A 22259-nucleotide genomic window follows, 5' to 3' on the forward strand; every position below is an offset into this window, starting at 1 on the left:
TTCTTCCATTTGCTTTAGCTACTCTAGGTTCAAGAGCAAGTTTCAGAGTCTCTTCTGACATCCATTTTGGTCTTTTCTTTCTCTCCTGTCTTTTTATTGACCTTTTGCTTTCTTCATATATGATGTCCTTGATGTCATTCCACAACTCAACTGGTCTTTGGTAATTAGTGCTCAATGCATCAAATCTCTTCTTGAGATAGAGCAGAGAGAGAAAAGAGGTAAATTGTGAGCTGGTATTCAGCCCCAGAGTAGACAGGTTACCATAGGACAGATTGTCTATGTAGGGTTACTTGTCACTTGCTGCTCTTCCACCAGACTGTCAGAGGCTGAACCCTGATCCATACTCCTCAGAAGAAGACCACCACCCACCACAATGAGGGTAGGGATGGCAACACCCCTAGCCAAGTGTTGTAGGGAAGCTGAGAGTCTGTTCTGATTGGGCCCCCTGACTCTTGGGTATGGCATCACCTGAGAGTTAACAGTTGAAGGCTAAAGAATTTAACACTACCCAAAGACATTGATCTTTGTCCTTGGTTTCTGAAAGATAACCTCTGAAGCCTTGGAATTTACCCAGTGACGGAAATGTCTTCCTCTTCTTTAAGGGCTCCAGACCCATCAGGTTGAGCTAATGAGGTGACTCAGGTAGGGGCTATTTGAGGAATACCTCCTGAGTCATATCAACTGACCTCAGAGGAGGGGGACATGATTCAATCAATAATGCCTACTTAATAAGTCCTCAGGAAAGACATCCATGCATGTGGAAAGACACCGCATCCTTTGGGACATGGAAGTTCCCTGCTGAGAACCCTCCCAGACCTCGTACTACTGGTCTCTTAGTTTGTATGATTTTTGCTATAATAAAACCATAAAGGCATACCTTGTTTTATTGTGCTTTGCAGACATCACGTTTCTTACAAATTGAAGGTTTGTGGCAGCCCTGAGTTGAGCAAGTCTATTGGGGTCATTTTTCCAACACCAAGTGTTCACTTCGAGTGTCTGTGTCACATTTTGGTAATTCTTGCAAAATTTCAAACTTTTCATTATTATTATTATATCTGTTACGATGTGTGATCAGTGATCTTTGATGTTACTATTGTAATTGTTTTGGGGCACCACGAACTGTGCCCATATAAGACAGGAAACTTAATTGATAAATGTTGTGTGTGTTGTGAGTGCTCCATTGACTGGCCGTTCCCCCATCTCTCTCCCTCTCCTTTGGTCTCCCTATACCCTGAGACATGACAATATCGAAATTAGACCAATTAATAATCCTACCACAGCCTCTAAATGCTCAAGTGAAAGGAAAAGTCGCATGTCTCTCACTTTAAACCAAAAGCTAGAAATGATTAAGCTTAGTGAGGAAGGCATGTCGAAAGCTGAGGCAGGTCAAAAGCTAGGCCTCTCGTGCCAAACAGGTAGCCAAGTTGTGAATGCAAAGGACAAGTTCTTGAGTGAAATGAAAAGTGTTACGCCAGTGAACACATAAATGATTAGAAAGCGAAACAGCCTTATTGCTGATATGGAGAAAGTTTTAGTGGTCTGGATAGATGATAAAATCAGCCACAACATTTTCCCTTAAGCCAAAGCCTAATCCAGAGCAAGGCCCCAACTCTCTTCAATTCTATGAAGGCTGAGAGGTGAGGAAGCCACAGAAGAAAAGTTTGAAACTAACAGAGTTTGGTTCATGAGGTTTAAGGAAAGAAGCTGTCTCCGTAATACAAAAGTGCAAGGTGAAAACAGCAAGTGCTGACGTAGAAGCTGCAGCAAGTTATCCAGAAGATCTAGCTAAGATAACTGATGAAGGTGGCTACTCTAAACAACAGGTTTTCAGTGCAGATGAAAAAGCCTTATATTGGAAGAAGATGCCATCTAGGACTTCCACAGCTAGGGAGAAGTCAGTGCCTGGTTTCAAAGCTTCAAAGGACAGGCCAGCTTTCTTGTTAGAGGCTAATGAAGCTGGTGACTTTAAGTTGAAGCCAATGCTCATTTACCATCCTGAAAATCTGAAAGCCCTTAAGAATTATGCTAAATCTACTCTGCCTATGCTCTGTAAATGGAACAACGAAGCCTGGATGACAGCACATCTGTTTACAACATGGTTCACTGAATATTCTAAGCCCACTGTTGAGACCTACTACTCAGAAAAAAAGAATCCTTTCAAAATATTACTGCTCATTGACAATGGACCTCGTCACCCAAGAGCTCTGATGGAGATGTACAAGGAGATTAATGTTGCTTTCATGCCTGCTAACACAACACCCATTCTGAAGCCCATAGATCAAGGAGTAATTTTGACTTTCAAGTCTTATTATTTAAGAAATACATTTCGTAAGGCTATAGCTGCCATAGTAGTGCAATGGTTAAGAACTTGGCTGCTAACCAAAAGCTCGAGAGTTCAAATCCACCAGCTGCTCCTTGGAAACCCTATGGGGGCAGTTCTACTCTGTCCTATAGGTCAGTATGAGTCAGAACCAACTCAATGGCATATAACAACAACATAGCTGCCATAGGTAGTGATTCCTCTGATGGATCTGGGCAAAGTAAATTGAAAACCCTTTAGAAAGGATTCACCATTTTAGATGCCATTAAGAACGTTTGTGATTCATGGAGGAGGTTATAATATCAGTATTAACAGGAGTTTGGAAGAAGTTGATTCCAACCCTCGTGGGTGACTTTGAGGGGTTCAAGACTTCAGTGGAGAAAATAACTGCAGATGTGGTGGAAATAGCAACAGAACTAGAAAGCGGAGCCTGAAGATGTGACTGAATTGCTGCAATCTCATGATAAAACTTTAACAGATGAGGAGTTGCTTCTTGTGGATGAGCAAAGAAAGTGATTTCTTGACACGGAATATATTCCTGGTGAAGATGCTGTGAATATTATTGAAATGGCAAAAAATGCTTTAGAATATTACATAAACTTAGTTGATAAAGCAGTGGCAGGCTTTGAGAGGACTGACTCGAAAGTTGAAAGAAGCTCTACTGTGGGTAAAATGCTACCAAACAGCATCTGCATGCTATAGGAAGTCAATCGATGTGGTAAACGTCGTTGTTATCTTATTTTAAGAAATTGCCACAGCCACCCCAACCTTCAGCAATCACCACCCTGATCAGTCAGCAGCCATCGACATCAAGGCAAGACCCTCCACCAGCAAAAAGATTATGACTCACTGATAGCTTGGATGATGGTTACCATTTTTTAGCCTTAAAGTATTTTTTAATTAAGGTATGAACATTGTTTTTTTAAGATATAATGCTATTGTACACTTACTAGACTACCCAAAACCAAACCAAACCTGTTACTGTTAATTCCAACTTATAGCAACCCTATAGGACAGAGTAGAACTGCTCCATAGGGTTTCCAAGGAGCACCAGGTGGGTTCAAACCGCCGGCCTTTTGGTTAGCAGCTGAGCTCTTAACCACTTTGCCACCAGGGCTCCAGTACCGTGTAAATATAACCTTTATATGCACTGGGAAACCAAAAAAATTCATGTGACTCACTTTATTGCAATATTTGCTTTATTGTAGTGATCTGGAAGTGAGCCCATAATATCTCTGAGGTATGCCCATAATTACTAGCTCTGCAGCCTGCATCAGGCTCATCATCATTTGACCTCTGGCTCTTCAGAACTGAGTCAGTAGCCTGTTATATTGCCTGCCTATTTTGGATTCACCAGCCTTTGCAGCCTGTGGGCCAGCAGCCTGCCTTCTGACCTACTGATCTTGGGTTCATCAGCCCCTGGAGCTGCATGAGTCAGGGGAAGCTGCTGACCTGACACCTGACCCACAGACTTAGGACTTATCAGCCTCTATACCCACATGGGCCATTTTCTTGAGATAAGTTTGTCTCTCTATGTATGTATGCTTCACTGGTTGATAGCCCAGCCTAAGACTTATAGGGTAGTGAGGAAGGCTGGTGGTCTCTCAAGCTTATACTTGGTACCCTGAGGGGGTAGCAAGAACCCCCAAATTTGTAGCCCCAGGTCAGAAGTGAGCGGGGCCTGGGGACGCCCAAGCTTGGGGCTGGTGCCTGAGGTCTTGGGCAGACTTCACTTGTAAGATCTGACCCGACTCCAGGTGGTTAGGGTCAGAGGAAGAAGTGCTACATGTGTAGCTGAGCTGAAACACAGCAGAACTGATTTGAGAATTATTTGAATTGATCCTTACAGTTTGGTAACAGAGAGGTGGGATTTGGTTTGATTTCCACACAGGGGTCAAAGGCTGGAGCGTCCTGGACATCCAAGGTACGAATCCAGCAAAGTTCAGAGGGACCTCAGGGCAACTTTTTGCTTTGCTCACTTCACTCTTTTCCCCCTCACAGCCTTGACTTTGTAATGCTGGAACCATAAAATCTCAGACTTCGAAAAAACCTTAAATGACTTAAGGCTTCCCCTCTCAATTACACCTTGTAATTGTGGTTGTTTACTTTCTATGTCAACTCTCTGACGGGGAGCACACTGCTTCAAGAGTGCAGTCTAATCATTACAATGCTCTCTCTTACAGTTATTTTTTAATCTTCCACCGTATTGCTTCCACCTATTAGTCCTAGTTCTGTCCTTTGAAGACATACAAGATACACTTAATCTTTTTTCCACAAAAAAAAAAAAAAAAAAAATTTAGGCAGCTGTGAAATCCTCCTAAATTTCCTTTCCTTAGAGCAAATTCTGAGAATACTCCAGCCATTTCTCTAAGCCGAGTTTCCAGACCCAGAGCTCTCCCATCCAGATATGTACCAGGTCACTGGTCTCCCTTGAGGTTGTCCCTCCTGAGTCATCCAACATTCTCTGGAAGTAGGGGGTGCTGTTATTGATTTAACTGTGTCCCCCCAAAATACGTGCTGGAATCCTAATCCCTTTGCCTGTGGGTAAAATCCTATCTGGAGATAGAGTTTTCTTTGTTATGTTAATGAGGTCATATCAATGTAATGTGTGTCCTAAACCTAATTAATTTTGAATTATAAAAAGAGCAGATTGAAGAGAGAAGGCAGCGCAAATGGAAAAAGACAGATGCCACATTCGCCAAGGACCAAGGAACACTGGGGCTACAGAAGCTGAGGCAAAGATCGTCCCCCAGAGCCTACAGAGAACCTTCCCCTAGAGCTGTTGTCCTGATTTTGGACTTCTAGCCTAGTGAACTGTGAGAAAATAAATTTCTGTTCTTTAAAGCCACCCACTTGTGGTACTTCTGTTACAGCAGCACTAGGAAACGAAGATAGGTGCCTACTCCTCACCATGGGTACAGCCTGAGATCTCACTGGCTGCTGGGATAGCTTCAGCCCACTCTTAGTGCATGTGCCCTGGGGTGGATTATCCAATAGGTAAAGTAAGCACTGTGCTTACCTTGCTTACCAGATCATCTGTAGCGAACAATTTCACACGAGTTTCATCACATCAAAGATATGGCAGAACCCACATGAAATTGTTTACCGCAGATTAGTAAGTAAGCACAAGTATGCCCATGCTTGCCTTGCTTACTGGGTCATCTGCCCTTGTCAGGGACTGTAAATTTGAAAAGAGGCTTTAATTCTGTAGGAAGGTGCTGTGGGATTGGGAGAGAGACAGATGTCAGCCATACCTAGAAGCAGAATCTTTGATGTAGTTAAAAATTTGAAATTGTTCACTCTAGGCGATCTGGTAAGCAAGGTAAGACCAGTGCTTCTCTTGCCTACTGGATAATCCATCCTTGATGTGTCCCATGTCAACCCAATGGTTAACTTCCTGTGCTTGCAGCTGATTAACTGGTTTTCCTCCACCTTGTGTTTGTGAATTTCACTTTTTGACCTCAAATGAAAGGCTTTCCTATAGAACTGCCATCTCCGCAAATTGTTCTCATCATCCCAAAATGTTGAGATAATTAGTACCATTTACATAAATGGCTTGCCATTTATGCCTAATTATCTACAGCACAACAGCTGATCATTTACATCATTAGCTCTGTGTCAGACTCACAAGGCTCTGTGCCAAGTGCAAGGTTTGTTTCTCATATAGCATGGTCACCTGTTCGCAAATCATGTCAATTAGTGGGAACAGGATGCAGCAAGCAGCTCTGAGCCTGGTGACACACTATGGCCCCCCCCTTCATTTCCCACTTCCCCCCCCTCCCCACTCCACCCCTTGCTCCTCTTTTGTAAACCTCTGCATTTGCCTTGGGACTTCCTTGCACATCCCCATTCTCTGGTGAGAAATGCTTAGCGATGGTCTCTGGCACGTTGGGGTGAGGACAGGGCAGCAAGGATGTTAGCTTCTGATCATATGTCCCCTGAATTTATGTTGGGGGATGCCAGGAGGGAAGTATGCAGTCCCCAGTGAGGTATATACAAACCAAGCGGAGAAGAAACTGTAGAAGAAAACTTCTTATAAAAGAAAAACATCCTAATTTTTCTGAGACTGTTAACTTCTGCGAAAACAGGTGAACCTGTCTAGAGCAGTGAAAAAATGAAAAGAAGGTGGCCAACCTGGATTATCTTGATTCCGGTCAACTCTGGGAGCCAGAAGTCTTAGCACCCCTCTGCCCCACACTCACACTGCTGTCTACTCAGCAGATTTCTCCCTGCAAAGGCAGGATCTATGCCCTGATCAGAACCACTCTCACCCTATTTTCAGTTACTGTTTGCAGTCTGGAGGTCCTTGGGTAGATTGGCACTCGACTACTAACTTCAGTGTGGGGGGTTCAAACCCACCCAGTGATGCCACAAAAGACTGGCAATCTGCTTCTGTAAAGATTATACCCAAGAAAACCCTCTGGATCAATTTTACTCTGTAACACATGGGGTCGCTGTAAGTAGGAGTTGACTTGATAGCAATAGATTTGGTTTTGAAATTTTTTAATTTGTAATCTAAGGGTAATATGATTTAACAGTATGGTTAACCTAGCCTAGTTGTAATGTAAAACTAGGGCAGAGTCTCAGCCACAGAAGTGAAATGTGGGAGAGATTGGCAAATTCATCTAAAGAAAATGTCTAATAACAATTTTTAAAGGTCAACATAGACGAAATGTATGTTGTTGCAGTTATCTATCATTATGTCACTTACTAATGAAGATCAAAGACCACAGCCTTCAGTATGGATTACACCTCAACATAAAGAAAACAAAAATCCTCACAACTGGACCAATGAGCAACATCATGATAAACCGAGAAAAGATTGAAGTTGTCAAGGATTTCATTTTACTTGGTTCCACAATCAACAGCCATGGAAGCAGCAGTCAAGAAATCAAAAGACTCATTGCATTGGGTAAATCTGCTGCAAAGGATCTCTTCAAAGTGTTGAAGAGCAAAGATGTCACCCTGAAGACTAAGGTGCACCTGACCCAAGCCATGCTATTTTCAATCGCATCATATGCATGTGAAAGCTGAACAATGAATATGGAAGACCGAAGAAGAGTTGACGCCTTTGAATTGTGGTGTTGGCGAAGAATATTGAATATACCATGGACTGCCAAAAGAATGAACAAATCTGTCTTAGAAGTACAACCAGAATGCTCCTTAGAAGCAAGGATGGCGAGACTGCATCTTACATACTTTGGACATGTTGTCAGGAGGGATCAGTCCCTGGAGAAGGACATCATGCTTGGCAGAGTACAGGATCAGCAGAAAAGAGGGAGACCCTCAACGAGGTGGATTGACACAGTGGCTGCAACAATGGGCTCAAGGGTAACAACGATTGTAAGGATGGTGCAGGACCGGGCAGTGTTTCGTTCTGTTGTGCATAGGGTTGCTATGAGTTGGAATCAACTCGACAGCACCTAACAACAACAACAACAACATGTCACAAGTATCTCAATACTTAATTGCTGAAAACAACCATTGTATTATATTTCATGATTCAAGCAGGGCTTTGCTGGGAGATTCTTCTGTTCCATGTGACAATTATAGAGATCACTTGATGGTATTCAACTAGTAGATGGCCTGGTCTGGAGGATTGAAGATGGCTTCACTCATATGTCTAGTACCTTGATGGTGATGGTTGGAAGGATGGGGTCAGCTGGAACTGTCAACTGGAACAGCTATGTATGGCCTCTCCAGCATAGTGTCCTCAGTGATCTTACTTGGTGTCCCAGGGCTCCAAGAGTGGAGTGTTCTAGTGAACAAGGTAGGAAGCTTCTGGCCCCTTATGATCTAGCCTTGGAAATCACAGTGTCATCTCTGCTATATGCTATTGGTCCAGGCAGTCAAATCCATCCAGTTGCAAGGGTAGGGGACATAGATCCTACCTTTTGATGGGATAACCCACTGTCTTTGAGTCGATTCCGACTAATAGTGACCATACAGGACAGAGTAGAACTGCCCCACAGGGTTTTCAATAAGTGGCTGGTGGTTTCAAACTGTCCACCTTTTGGTTAGCAGCCAAGCTCTTAACCACTGTGCCACAAGGGCTCCTTTTGATGTTAAAGAATTCCCAACAATGTATTTAAACTGCTAGAAATATATGTGTATATTTGAATGTATGATAATACAGCCACATCTGAATGTGCAGTTGTTAACCACATGTACCCCCCCCCCCCAAAAAAAAAATGTAGCATTCAAAGGGTATGTAGTTTTGGAGGATGAAGAAATCACATCCCAGTGGGGCATCAGAGGTTTCACGGAGAAGGTCTAGGTTTAAGCCAGGTCCTGAAGGACAGGTACTGCGTTGCAGACGGAGATGGAGGAGGTGCTGTCCAAGCAGAAGGAACCACATCAGCAGTCACTGAGACAATAGGACAAGTTAAGTCTGGAGAGGTGTGGAGAAGCAGACAGGGAGGAAAGGCATATTGAGAGGCAGGAGAAGATGGTCTCAGAACAAAGAGGTCCCTCAGCATATGAAATCGGCCAAGATCAAGAAGAAAGGGTAGGCAGGCAAGGGTTACACAGCGCACTCCAGGGAGAGACACCGTAGGAGAGCAGAGACTTGAGGTAACTTATAAAAAAGAAAACCAAAAAACCAAACCTGTTGCCATCCAGTCGATTCTGACTCCTAGTGACCTTACAGATAGTCTTCAGGCAGGGAGAAAGAAGGTGGCAGAGAAGACTCAACTGAATTTATAAAAGTGTACAGGGTAGCTGATGGGGGAAGGGAGGGAGGCTGAGGGACTGAGACTGGTGGGGTTAATGTCTTTACCTTGAAAATAAGGAGATGCATTTTTCCTCAGGGGTTGCCATGAGCCAGAATCCACTCGATTTTAACAGGTTTGTTTTTTGGTAAGAGCAAAGAAATGGATTCCTGATTAAAAGAGATTTTGAAGTGCAGAGGTGTAAAGTTGAGAGATGGCTTCAATGTTCTGAGTAAAGCAGGAGGTGGGGTTACTCACTGAAAGTAAAAAATTACTTAAGAGTATGCTAGACATATTCATGAAAGTTTCTATGTAAATACAACAAATGATTTTTTTTTTTTTTAGAACTTCAGGAAAGTAGGCAGATTTTCAGCTAGGTATTGTAGTAAATAATTGTACAATTCAGTTTTATTTTTAATGTATGTGCACCATAGAAAAATGGAAAAAATATTAAAAGGTATACAGAAATGAAAGTCACCTGGATCCTCCACTAAGGTCCCTGGGTCACAAATAGTTTCGACTTGGCTACTAACCTAAAAGTTTCAGTTTAAACCCATTCAACTGTGGTGTGAAAAAAAGTCCTGGAGATCTGTTTCTGCAAAGATTATAGCCAAAAATAATCCTATGTAACGTGTGGTCACCATGAGTCAGCGTCCACTGGATGGCAACGGGTTTTTCTTTTTCTTTTATAACTTCCACTATCACCCAAAGGAAACCCTGGTGGCATAGTGATCCAGCAGGCACTCCTTGGAAACCCTAAGGGACAGTTCTACTCTGTCCTATAGGGTAGCTATAAGTCGAAATCGACTTGACGGCAGTGGGTTTGGTTTTGGCTTATCATCCAAAGACAATAGTTAGGAGCTGATTTTATTTCCACGCAGTTCATCTATTACGCAGCTACAGTTCTGTTTTACATGTATTTTACGCAGTTTTGCTTATGCTCCCAAAGTCTTCAAACCCATTTTTTTTTCTTTTCAATATATATCTTCTATATTTCATCTTAGAACACAGGACATTGACTCTAGTAATAATCTCTAACTAAGACCAATGTTATAAAGCAAACACATTAAAGAATATAAAGTTTATGTTATATTAAAAAAAGTACATCTTTTTTTTTTAATTGTGTTTTAGATGAAGGTTTACAGAGCAAATTAGCTTCTCATTAAACAACCAATACACATATTGTTTTGTGACATTGGTTGCCAACCCCATGATGTGTCAACATTCTCCCCTTCTTGACCTTGGGTTTCCCATTTCCACTCGTTCAGCTTTCCTGTCCCCTCCTGCCTTCTCATCCTTGCCCCTGAGCTGGTGTACTCATTTAGTCTTGTATACATGGCTGAGCTATGCACATTATTGTTTGTTTTATGGGCTTGTCTAATCTTTGGCTGAAAATTGAACCTCAGGACTGACTTCAGTACTGAGTTAAAAGGGTGTCTGGGGGCCCCCACTCTCAGGGTTTCTTCAGTCTCTGTCAGACCAGTAAGTCTGGCCTTTTTTTTTTTTAATAATTTTTATTGTGCTTTAAGTGAAATTTTACAAATCAAGTCAGTCTCTCACATATAAACTTATATACACCTTACTACATACTCCCACTTACTCTCCCCCTAATGAGTCAGCCCGCTCCCTCCTTCCAGTCTCTCCTTTCGTGACCGTTTTTCCAGTTTCTAACACCCTCTACCCTCCTCTGTCCCCTCCAGATAGGAGATGCCAACATAGTCTCAAGTGTCCACCTGATGCAAGTAGCTCACTCCTCATCAGCATCTCTCTCCAACCCATTGTCCAGCCCAATCCATGTCTGATGAGTTGGCTTCAGAAATGGTTCCTGTCCTGGGCCAACAGAGGGTTTGGGGCCCATGATCGCCGGGATTCTTGTAGTCTTAGTCAGACCATTAAGTCTGGTCTTTTTATGAGAATTTGGGGTCTGCATCCCACTGTTCTCCTGCTCCCTCAGGGGTTCTCTATTGTGCTCCCTGCCAGGGCAGTCATCGGTTGTGGCTGGGCAGCATCTAGTTCTTCTGGTCTCAGGACGATGTAGTCTGTAGTTCATGTCGCCCTTTCTGTCTCTTGGGCTCATAATTATCTTGTGACCTTGGTGTTCTTCATTCTCCTTTGATCCAGGTCGGTTGAGACTAATTGATGCATCTTAGATGGCTGCTTGTTAGCATTTAAGACCCCAGATACCACACTTCAAAGTGGGATGCAGAATGTTTTCTTAATAGAATTTATTTTGCCAATTGACTTAGATGTCCCCTGAAGCCATAGTCTCCAAACCCCCGCCTTTGCTCCGCTGACCTTTGAAATCTTCAGTTTATTCAGGAAACTTCTTTGCTTTTGGTGCAGTCCAGTTGTGCTGACCTGACCTGTATTGAGTGTTCTCCTTCCCTTCACCTAAAGTAGTTCTTATCTACTATCTAATCAGTAAATAACCCTCTCCCACCCTCCCACCCTCCCCCCTCTCATAACCACAAAAGAATGTGTTCTTCTCAGTTTAAACTATTTCTCAAGATCTTACAATAGTGGTCTTATACAATATTTGCCCTTTGGCATCTGACTAATTTCACTCAGCATAATGCCTTCCAGGTTCCTCCATGTTATGAAATGTTTCACAGCTTTATCATTGTTCTTTATCGATGCGTAATATTCCATTGTGTGAATATACCATAATTTATTTATCCATTCGTCTGTTGATGGACACCTTGGTTGCTTCCAGCTTTTTGCTATTGTAAACAGAGCTGCAATAAACACGGGTGTGCATGTATCTATTCGTGTAAAGGCTCTTATTTTCTCTAGGATATATGCCGAGAAGTGGGATTTCTGGGTCATATGATAGTTCTATTTCTAGCTTTTTAAGGAAATGCCAGATCAATTTCTAAAGTGGTTGTACCATTTTACATTCCCACCAGCAGTGCAGAAGTGTTTCAATCTCTCCACAGCCTCTCCAACATTTATTATTTTGTGTTTTTTGGATTAATGCCAGCCTTGTTGGTGTGAGATGGAATCTCATCGTAGTTTCAATTTGCATTTTTCTAATGGCTAATGATTGAGAGCATTTTCTCATGTATCTGTTAGCTGCCTGAATATCTTCTTTAGTGAAGTGTGTGTTCATATCCTTTGCCCAATTTTTAATTGGGTCGTTTGTCTTTTTGTGGTTGAGTTTTAACAGAATCATATAGATTTTAGAGATCAGGCACTGGTCGGAGATGTCATAGCTGAAAACTTTTTCCCAGTCTGTAGGTGGTCTTTTTACTCTTTTGGTGAAGTCTTTAGATGAGCATAGGTGTTTGATTTTTAGGAGCTCCCAGTTATCTGGTTTCTCTTCATCATTTTTGGTAATGTTTTGTATTCTGTTTATGCCTTGTATTAGGGCTCCTAACGCTGTCCCTATTTTTTCTTCCATGATCTTTATCATTTTAGTCTTTATGTTTCGGTCTTTGATCCATTTGGAGTTAGTTTTTGTGCAAGGTGTGAGGTATGGGTCCTGTTTCATGTTTTTGCAGATGGATATCCAGTTATGCCAGCACCATTTGTTAAAAAGACTATCTTTTCCCCAGTTAACTGACATTGGGCTTTGTCAACTATCAGCTGCTCATATGTGGATGCATTTATATCTGGGTTCTCAACGCTGTTCCATTGGTCTATGTGCCTGTTGTTGTACCAGTACCAGGCCGTTTGGACTACTGTGGCTGTAAAATATGTTCTAAAATCAGGTAGAGTGAGGCCTCCCACCTTCTTCTTCTTTTTCAGTAATGTTTTACTTATCCGGGGCTTCTTTCCCTTCCATATGAAGTTGATTTGTTTCTCCATCACATTAAAAAATGTCGTTGGAATTTGGATCGGAAGTGCATTGTATATATAGATGGATTTTGGTAGAAGACATTTTTACTATGTTAAGTCTTCCTATCCATGAGCAAGGTATGTTTTTCCACTTATGTAAGTCCCTTTTAGTTTCTTGCACTAGTACTTTGTAGTTTTCTTTGTATAGGTCTTTTACATCTTTGCTAAGGTTTATTCCTAAGTATTTTATCTTCTTGGGGGCTACTGTGAATGGTATTGATTTGGCGATTTCCTCTTCGAGGTTCTTTTTGTTGACGTAGAGGAATCCAAGTGATTTTTGTATGTTTATCTTGTAACCTGAGAGTCTGCCAAACTCTTCTATTAGTTTCAGTAGTTTTCTGGAGGATTTCTTAGGGTTTTCTGTGTATAAGATCATGTCATCTGCAAATAGAAATAATTTTACTTCTTCCTTGCCAATCCGGATACCCTTTATTTCTTTGTCCAGCCTAATTGCTCTGGCTAGGACCTCCAGCACAATGTTGAATACGAGTGGTGATAAAGGGCATCCTTGTCTGGTTCCCATTCTCAAGAGAAATGCTTTCAGGTTCTCTCCATTTAGGATGATATTGGCTGTTGGCTGTGTATAAATGCCCTTTATTATGTTAAGGAATTTTCCTTCTGTTCCTATTTTGCTGAAAGTTTTTACCATGAATGGGTGTTGGACTTTGTCAAATGCCTTTTCTGCATCAATTGATAAGATCATGTGGTTTTTGTCTTTTGCTTTATTTATATGGTAGATTACATTAATGGTTTTTCTAATATTGAACCAACCTTCCATAAAAAAAAAAAAAAACTGGTATAAATCCCACTTGGTCATGGTGAATTATTTTTTTGATATGTTGTTGAATTCTATTGGCTAGAATTTTGTTGAGGATTTTTGCATTTATGTTCATGAGGGATATAGGTCTGTAATTTTCTTTTTTTGTGGTGTCTTTACCTGGTTTTGGTATCAGGGATATGCTGGCTTCATAGAATGAGTTAGGTAGTATTCCATCCTTTTCTATGGTTTGAAATACCTTTAGTAATAGTGATTCAAACCCATTTTTAATAGCAGCCCTGTTGGCGTAGCGGTTAAGAGCTACAACTGCTAATCAAAATGTGCTCCTTGGAAACTCTATGGGGCAGTTCTACTCTGTCCTATAGGGTCACTATGAGGTGGAATTGACTCTGTGGCAATGGGTTTGGTTTTTTTTGGTATGGTATCCATGCCGTAGAGATAGCTTAATTTATTGAATATTTTCCTTATTTTGGAACATTTAGGTTGTTCCTGATTCATTATTATGTATACAACTTTTATGGACAGCCTTATATATAAATCTTTGTCTCTCTGGGTTTTTTTTTTTTTTTTTCCTTAAGACTCATCACTGAGTCAAAGCACAAAAACTCTTTCAAGGTTCTTGAATCATATTACCAAACTGCCTTTCCAGAAATGATACACAATTTTTTTTCACCCACAATATGGCAGTTCACTGACCCTTGTGAACATTTGTATCACCTTAAAAACACAAAGAACAGTTATTCAACAGAATACAGAAATTATCGAACAATGTCATTAGTATCACATGCAAGTAAAATTTGCTGAAGATACTTAAAAAACAGCTGCAGCAGTACATTGACAGGGAACTGCCAGAAATTCACGCTGGATTCAGAAGAGGATATGAAATGAGGAATATCATTGCTAATGTCAGATGAATCTTGGGTGAAAGCAGATTATACCAGAAGTATGTTTACCTGTGTTTTATTGACTACCCAAAGGCACTCAACTTGGTGAATCATAATAAATTATGGGTAACATTGTGAAGAGTAGGAATTCCAGAACACTTAATTGTGCTCATTTGGAACCTGTACACAGACCAAGAAGCAGTTGTTCCAACAGAATATAGAAATACTTTGTGGTTTAAAACAGGAGAGGTGTGCATCAGGGTTGTATTCTTTCACCATACTTATTCAATCTGTATGCTGGGAAAAAAATCTGAGAAGCTGGACTATATGAAGAAGAACGAGGCATCAGGATTAGAGCAAGACTCATGAACAACTTTCAATATACAGATGACACAACCTTGCTTACTGAATGTGAAGAGGACTGATGAAGATCAAAGCCTTCAGTATGGATTATGCCTCAACAAAAGAAAACAAAAGTCCTCGTGCTGGATAAATAAGCATCATCATGACAAACAGAAGATACTGAAGCTATCAAGGATTTCATTTTACTTGGATCCACAATCAATGCCCATGGAAGCAGCAGTCAAGAAATCAAAAGATGCATTGCACTGGGCAAATCTGCTGCAAAAGACCTCTTTAAAGTGTTCAAAAGCCAAGATGTCACTTTGAGGACTAAGGTGTGTCTGACCCAAGCCAGGGTATTTTCAGTTGCCTCATACGCATGCAAGACCTGGACAATGAATAAGGAAGACCAAAGAAGAATTGATGCATTTGAATTATGGTGTTGGTAAAGAACACTGAATATACCAGAAGAATGAACAGATCTGTTTTGGAAGAAGTACAGCCAGAATACTCCTTAGAAGTGAGGATGGCAAGTCTTTGTCTTACGTACTTTGCATATGTTAATCAGGAGGGACCAGTCCCTGGAGAAAGACATTATTCTTGGTAAAGTAGAGGGTCAGTGAAAAAGAAGACCCTCAATGAGATGGATTGACACAGCAGCTGCAACAATGGGATGAAATATAGCAATGAGTGTGAGGAGGGCCAGGACTGGGCAAGACCAAGGCTGCAGGCAGTGTTTCCCTCTGTTGTTCATACAGAGTCGCTATGCATTGGATACGACTCCAAGGTAGCTAAGAATTACACACACACACTGAGGAAAGCTCAATTGCTTCTGGTAGTTGGCACGTTGGAATATTCTTCACCATAAAACCCAAGGTCCTATTTTAATGAACTAAAGCTCAGAAGTGGGACCTTTCTAAAACTTCCCTTCACGCTTGTTTCTTCTTAGGCAAGGGGTTTGGGTGGGCGTTGGGGTGGAGACCTTTATGATCGAAGGTGGCTTTCAGTTCTAGATTCTGAAGCTGTCACCATCATAATGGCTCTGGATAAGGTGGGTGAAGGGCCGTATTTCAACGCTCCCTATTTTTTAAGAGTGGCTCTGACTAGGAGGGAACACATGGGAAATAGGTGGAGGCTCGGACAGGGGGCTTTGGACAAGCTGGAACCTTTCCCAGAAGTCGCCCCCTCCCTCCACACACACACTGAGCTCTGTCAGTTCTGGGTCTGAGCCCCCTTCTTCGGTTTTCCCACCGGGGGAGGAGAAGGCGCACAGCCCGCAGAGGCCCCGGCGGGGGTCTGGGTGCCCCCGAGCCACTCCCAGGGCGGCCAGGCCAGCAGGCCAGGCCAGGGCTGCCAGCAGGGCAGACGTCATCTCCGTGTCTCTCCAGCCACCCGCACCAACAACCTGGCCAAGTTTACCACCCGGACTCAGGCGGCTCTCGGGTTACCTGAGCTGGCTAACGACGTCAGCGCCACATCATCTGGGCTTTTTATATTGCAAGGAAGCAGGAAAAGAAGGAAGAAAAAAACCCGCCGCAGCGAGCCAATCGCTGGGAACTCGCCGCTGCACAAAGGGGGCGGCGGGAGCGGGAGCGGGAGCGGCGAGGGCGCGCAGCGATCGGTGGTGCCGGGGGCCGCCCCCGCCGGCCGGGACCAGAGGCGGGGCGCTGTGCGCGGGCCTGGGCAGGTGGTGCCGGCGGGCGTGCGGGGCGGGCCGGGCTGCGCCGACCAGGGCGCGGCGCCGGGCGCTCTCGGCCCGGGCGGCTGTGGCGCCGGCGCGTGGGGGAGGAAGATGCTGCAGTCGCTGGCCAGCAAGTCCTGCGTGCGCCTGGTGGAGCGGCACCGCTCGGCCTGGTTCTTCGGCTTCCTGGTGGTCGGTTACGTGCTCTACTTGGTGTTCGGCGCAGTGGTCTTCTCGTCGGTGGAGCTGCCCAACGAGGACCTGCTGCGCCAGGACCTGAACAAGGCGAAGCGGCGCTTCCTGGAGGAGCACGACTGCCTGACGGTGGAGCAGCTGGATCAGTTCTTGACACGGGTCCTGGAGGCCAGCAGCTACGGCGTGTCGGTGCTCAGCAACACCTCCGGCAACTGGAACTGGGACTTCACCTCCGCGCTCTTCTTCGCCAGCACCGTCCTCTCCACCACAGGTAGGAGGCCGCCGCGGCACTCTAGCCGGCCCTCCGGCGGTCCCCGACCACTCCCCGGGCCGCCCAGCTGCGGTGACTTGGGGGAGGATGGGTCCGTGGAGCCGGAAGCAGGCGAGGTGGCTTCTTAATGTGACTTCGGTGTTGCCGCCCGCAATTCTTGGGAAGTGGTTCCAACCTCTCCGCCTGGGTGGTTGCAGGGGCTTCATTTTTTTTTTTTTTTTCGAGACGACCTGCGCCGAACCGCCAGGGTGACTCAGAAGCATCCTGGCCACCCTCGAGCGTGGTAGTGAGAGGATGGCAACTTCCCGTCTAGTGCTCCGAGCGCCTCACCATCCTTCTGACCCTGTCATCTCGGAGGCCGGGGCTGCAGAATCTAATACTACTGCGGTAACAGGTCACCTTCCGCAGGGTGCCCTCGCTTTTAATGTTTCGGATATTTTTTCCGCTGTGTTGGGCCTTCGGGGAGGTTTTGGTGGTAGCCGAGCGACGCCACTCTGCTCTTCGCAGGTGACTGCTGAGCGCACAGGCAGATAAGGTTTCTTTTCAGGGTGAGAGGAGAGGTGAAAAAGAGGAACGTGAGCGTCCATTTGCCTATGATCTGGCAAGACGGGGCACCCCTGATGCAGCAGTTCTTTCAACTTTGGGGGAGCGGGGTTACCCTTAAACTTCCAAGCGCCCAGGCCCGGCACTGCTCACGCGCTCAGTGGAAGAGCGCCCCAGGTGGAGGATGAGGTCCGGGATGTGCCCCAGATTAAATGAGTGGAGACTGAATTTTCCCAGCCGTGGCTGGTGAGGCACATACACCTGGGTGAAGATATAATTCTTTATTTGGACGCTGGAAAGACTCTTAAAGAGCGTCCGGTACAGAGCCCTTACCCTGATCTATGAGTTCGAATCCTGGAACAGCCCACCCTGGCGTGCACAATGGCACACACTTTGCAGTTAAGTTCTGGAATCGGGGCCTTGTGATTACCCTGCCAGGAGCATTTTGTCTTCCCCCCACCCTACCTCACCCCACCAAATCTTTACAGGTGAATCAACAGCCAACATTTCCTTGACCCCCACCCCTACCGCCAACCCCACCCCCGCTTCACTTCTCAGAGTTTGTATTATCATCCTCCTAAACTCAGTGGTTTGGTAATTACTTGGTAGTGACTAACTCCTTCCACTATCCATGGAGAAGATGTAAAACAATCTATTCAATCTATTCAAAAGTCTGGGGTGAATGACTAAACTAATGTAAGTTTACCCTGAAATAGCCAGAAGTAGGATTCCAGCTTGTGTTGTGAAATTTTAAAAACTGTGTTAAATGTAGCGCTAAACAAGACAAACCTGTTATCTCGCTTTGCCAAGAACGCCTGCTTCTCTGCCAGCACCACACTTTATTTTTTATTTTCACTATGGCTGCTTCCATTGTGTTTACCTGGCTCGGTCCTCAGATCCCTTACAAGTGTGCATGCCTTTCCTTCTGGGTATGTTTGTGCTAGATTTAGATTCATCCATTCTCTGCAGAAGTGTGTGTTTCCACTCGGCCACAGGTCTACAAGTGAGTCACAACGTTGGGTAAACACTTTGAAGAATCACTACTTTTAGTACTTTCCTGGTAATGGTATTTTGAAGATTGTTGTGTCGTCGACTCATAGTGACCCTATGTACAACAGAACGAAACACTGCCCGGTCCTGTGCCATCCTCATGATGCTTGTTATGCTTGAGCCCATTGTTGCAGCCACTGTGTCAGTCCATCTCATTGTGGATCGTCTTCTTTTTCCATGACTCTCCACTTTACCAAGCATGGTGTCCTTCTCCAGGGACTGATCCCTCCTGATGAAGCATACAAAGTATGTGAGATGACGTTTCATCGTTCTCGCTTCTAAGGAGCATTCTGGCTATACTTCTTCCAAAACAGATTTGTTCGTTCTTTTGGTAGTCCATGGTATGTATATTCAATATTCTTCACGAGCACCACAACTCAAAGGTGTCAATTCTTCTTCTATCTTTCTTAGTCATTGTCTAGCTTTCACATGCTTGTGAGGCGATTGAAAACACCATGGCTTGAGTCAGGAGCACCTCAGTCCTCAAAGTGACATCTTTGCTGTTTAACACTTTAAAGAGGTCTTTTGCAACAGATTTACCCAATGCAGTGTGTCCTTTGATTTCTTGACTGCTGCTTCCATGGGCGTAGATTGTGGATCCAAGGAGAATGAAATCGCTGGCAACTTCGATCTTTTCTCCATGTATCATGATGTTGCTTATTGATCTAGTTGTGAGATAGAACAGTAATAAGGACAGTGTTATGAGGAAAAGAACAGTTTCAGGACTAAGAGGTGAGTTACCATTTTAAGGAAGAAGCAGTTTCTGTTTTTCTGAAACCCATTTGCTTTTCCTGGTGGGATTTCACATCACTTGATGAGGCTCATTTGCAAGCTGGACATCATACATACCTATTTAAATGTCGTCAGCTTACACCTCCAATAGACAAACGTTTCTGAGATTCCTCTCCCTTTTAATTAGGAAAAAACGCAGTTCCTGTAGAAAGGGGCGGGGAGTAGATGTCTTATTATTGGTATTCAGATTGCATCGTAGTTCCTAGGAAAGTCTGTATGCATGCAAAATAAGAGTTCATTTAGGAAACCAGTGCAAGGGGCATTTAAGGATATACTAAATGAAAAGGTTCCTCTTGGTTTATAAAATTTGCAAATCAGTGAGCTGTTGTTACAGGCGTGAAACTGCGCTAAACCAAGGATACCCTTCTGGTTTTCTATGGACCCATTATCTGACGTATTTGATGCTTCTTAGGGTAATTTTTTGTTTGTTTTTTTAGGGTATTAGAACGCTGGTTTTGTGCCAGAGGATTGGGTAGTTTCTAGAGTAAAGCCTGTATACTTCATTACTAGAAAGCTATTTTCTAGAAGCAAATCAGACAATTTAGATCAGTTGGAAGTGTGGTTTGTGCTTCTCTTTCAGGTGGATATTAGACATGGTATAGCTGTTTGTTTTACCTTCTAACACCGTTGATGGAAATCATTGCCACCCAGTCAATCAGAACTGTCCCTTTGGCTTGCCCAGAATGGTGACAGTGGGCATTATAAAAGTGCGGTTCTTGGTAGTCACCACTTGTAAGACAGGAACATGAATTTATGTAACAGTATAAAGTACAAGCTTCCACTTCTGGAAGGAGCTGGACTAAGCCTATTTGAAAGAAGCCTTAGGGTGGTAATTCATTAATGTTCTCTCCATTCTCAATTCTGGCATGGACTCTGTGAGTAATTTCCCACAGGCAATTTAACATCTCTTTTTGGTTTTACCTCCCCTTGATTAAAAAATGTATAGCAACAAAAGATAGAGCATCGTATCTACAAATAGAAGTCACATGAGAATGAAAATAAGTGCAAAACACTTCTGAGATTTTCAGAGGGAAGAGCTATGTAAAAGTGAGGTGCTATTAAAAAAAAATAGACTACAGTATTTCTCATGTACCTTTTATACTGTGATTGTTTTTTTCCTTCAAGGGTTAAAGAAATAATGTCTAGGTGATATTTCGGGAGTAAGAAATGATGTTATTAAATTTATCTTTTTGTCATTTCCACTGAGGTGTCCCCTGACTCATGGTGACTGCTTATATAACAGACAAAATGCTGTCCGGCCCTGTACCATCCTCATGATTAGTTGCAGACCAGACATTGTGATCCATAGTTTTCACTGACTGATTTTCAAAAGCAAATCACCAGGCCTTTCTTCCTAGTCTGTCTTAGCCTGGAAGCTCTGCTGAAACCCGTCCACCATGGGTAACCCTGCTGGTATTTGAAATACTGGTGGCATTGCTTCCACCATCACAGCAACACACAAGCCACCTCAGTACAACAAACTGAGAGACAAGTGGTGGCTTTACTCCTTAGGTTCCAATTATACATCTGGGAACCAGGAAGAGAACTCCTGAATGGGTCCGTAGACTTACTGGGCTCATGGTGAAGTGAATTTGTGCCAGAATTCTTCTATCTCACAGACTCGATAAGCCCCACTCTAACCAGAGGACCATTTCAGGTCTCTGGGAGCAGTGTCAGCACTAACCCCAGAAGACTGAGGCTGCTGCCGTCGGAAATTCCAAACCCTTCCAGATCTAAGTCAGTACACAGACCTGAGAGCGCTGACTAAAGAGAAGGCCATACCCCCTTGAAAAAGGACCCTGCAGTAGTACTGCAAGTATGTGTAACAAACATTTCCTCCAATCCAATACCAAAGGGGCCTGCAACTTTTGGCCAGCGTAGCTGTCCCCTGGGGGAAGGGGACTGCCTGACTTTTTGAGGCCACTTAAACATCGGCTTTCACAGCATGCCTGATGTTGACAGCTAACAGTTAATTCTAATAAATTAGTTATCTGGTTTTTGAGCCCATGATAGATTAAAGAGGGAAAGATGTCACGGCTCCAGTCAAACGTAAGTAACAGCTTAAAAAAAAACCGTTGTCATCCAGTCAATTCCAACTCATAGCAACCGTATAGGACAGAGTAGAACTGCGCCATAGGGTTTCTAAGGAGTGGTTGGTGGATTATTAGAACTGTCTATCTTTTGGTTAGCAGCTGAGCTTTTAACCACTGTGCCACCAGAGTGCCTATGAAAAGGCAAATAAAATGATATTTAAAAAACAATCTTGCTTATTGAAAACTTGTCATGTGCCAGGCAATATTTATATGTATTATCTTTCACAAAGTACAAGGAACTAGGACCCTGGTGGTGCAACGGTTAAGAGGTTGGGTGCTAACCAAAAGGCTGGCAGTTCAAATCCATCAGCCACTCCTTGGAAACCCTATAGGACAGTTCTACTCTGTCCTATAGGGTTACTATGAGTCGAAATCGACTTGATAGCAATGGGTTTGGTCTGGTATCCTAATTCAAGGGGCCCTGGTGGTGCAGTGGCTAATCGTTTGGCTGCTAACCAAAAGGCAGGCAATTTGAATCTACCAGCCACTCCTTGAAAACACTATGAGTCAGAATCAACTTGAAGGCAATAGTTAAGGGTAACGGGTAATGAGATGTTAGATATCATTATCCTCATTTTAACAGAGGCTGGTGTTTAGGTGTGAGGCACTGGAAGTTTAGTGGCAGAAATCCCAGCTTCGATGAGGGAGACCCAGGATCGATTCCCAGCCATTTTACCTCCTGCACAGCTACCACCCGTCTGTGTTGTAGGCTTGCGTGTTGCAGTGATATTGAACAGGCTTCGACAGAACTTCCAGACTAAGA

General features: G+C 43.6%; 1 protein-coding gene across 1 annotated transcript in view; it reads left to right on the forward strand.

Moving 5' to 3' along the window:
• Positions 1 to 16631: 16631 nt before the first annotated feature.
• Positions 16632 to 22259, forward strand: part of KCNK1 (potassium two pore domain channel subfamily K member 1) — a 59065-nt gene continuing 53437 nt past the window's right edge. The window contains exon 1 of the mRNA XM_003410898.3: positions 16632 to 17018. Within this exon, the coding sequence (XP_003410946.2) occupies positions 16664 to 17018 (355 nt within the window). The 5' untranslated portion in view covers positions 16632 to 16663. The remainder of the gene's footprint in view (positions 17019 to 22259) is intronic.

This window comes from Loxodonta africana, chromosome 25 (assembly GCF_030014295.1).
Source record: "Loxodonta africana isolate mLoxAfr1 chromosome 25, mLoxAfr1.hap2, whole genome shotgun sequence".
Lineage (NCBI taxonomy): Eukaryota > Metazoa > Chordata > Mammalia > Proboscidea > Elephantidae > Loxodonta > Loxodonta africana.